This window comes from Chaetura pelagica, unplaced genomic scaffold, assembly GCF_000747805.2.
Source record: "Chaetura pelagica isolate M959 unplaced genomic scaffold, ChaPel_1.0 scaffold123, whole genome shotgun sequence".
NCBI lineage: Eukaryota > Metazoa > Chordata > Aves > Apodiformes > Apodidae > Chaetura > Chaetura pelagica.
The window spans coordinates 1,501,480-1,501,905 of record NW_009953295.1 but is presented as its reverse complement, the minus strand read 5'-3'; the positions used below and the strand labels follow the sequence as shown (position 1 = coordinate 1,501,905).

Genomic DNA, 426 nt, shown 5'->3' with positions numbered 1-426 from the left:
TCCCCCCGGCCCGCCCGCGGTGCCCCTCACTGCACGCTGGTCTGCAGTCCGTGGTGAGGGGGCGGCGTGTCGGAGTTGACGGTGCCGACCTGGGTGTAGACATCGTCGGGGGTCTGCTGCTGGATCCCCGGGGGGGTCATCCGTTTCTCTTTCTGCCTCCGATTGCAAAACCAAACCCTGACCACCTCCTTCTCCAGCTGCAGGCTGTCCGCTAGGTTCGTAATCTCCTGGGCGGAGGGCTTGGGGCATTTCAGAAAGTGGCTCTCCAAGGCCCCCTTGACACTCACCTCGATGGAGGTCCGCTTCTTCCTCTTCCTGCCCTGGGCGGCGATCTTGTCGATGCTGGTGGGGCTGCCCGTGGAGGAGTCGGCTTCCTCCCGCCACTTGTTCAACAAAAGCTTCCGCCTTCCCCTGTTCTTGAAGCTG

The 426-nt window shown here is 63.4% G+C and overlaps 1 protein-coding gene across 1 annotated transcript in view; it reads right to left on the bottom strand.

Annotated features, from left to right (window-relative positions):
- Window positions 1-26: 26 nt before the first annotated feature.
- POU3F3 (POU class 3 homeobox 3) overlaps window positions 27-426 on the bottom strand; it is a 16,311-nt gene continuing 15,911 nt past the window's right edge. The window contains exon 4 of the mRNA XM_009997948.1: window positions 27-423. Within this exon, the coding sequence (XP_009996250.1) occupies window positions 27-423 (397 nt within the window). The remainder of the gene's footprint in view (window positions 424-426) is intronic.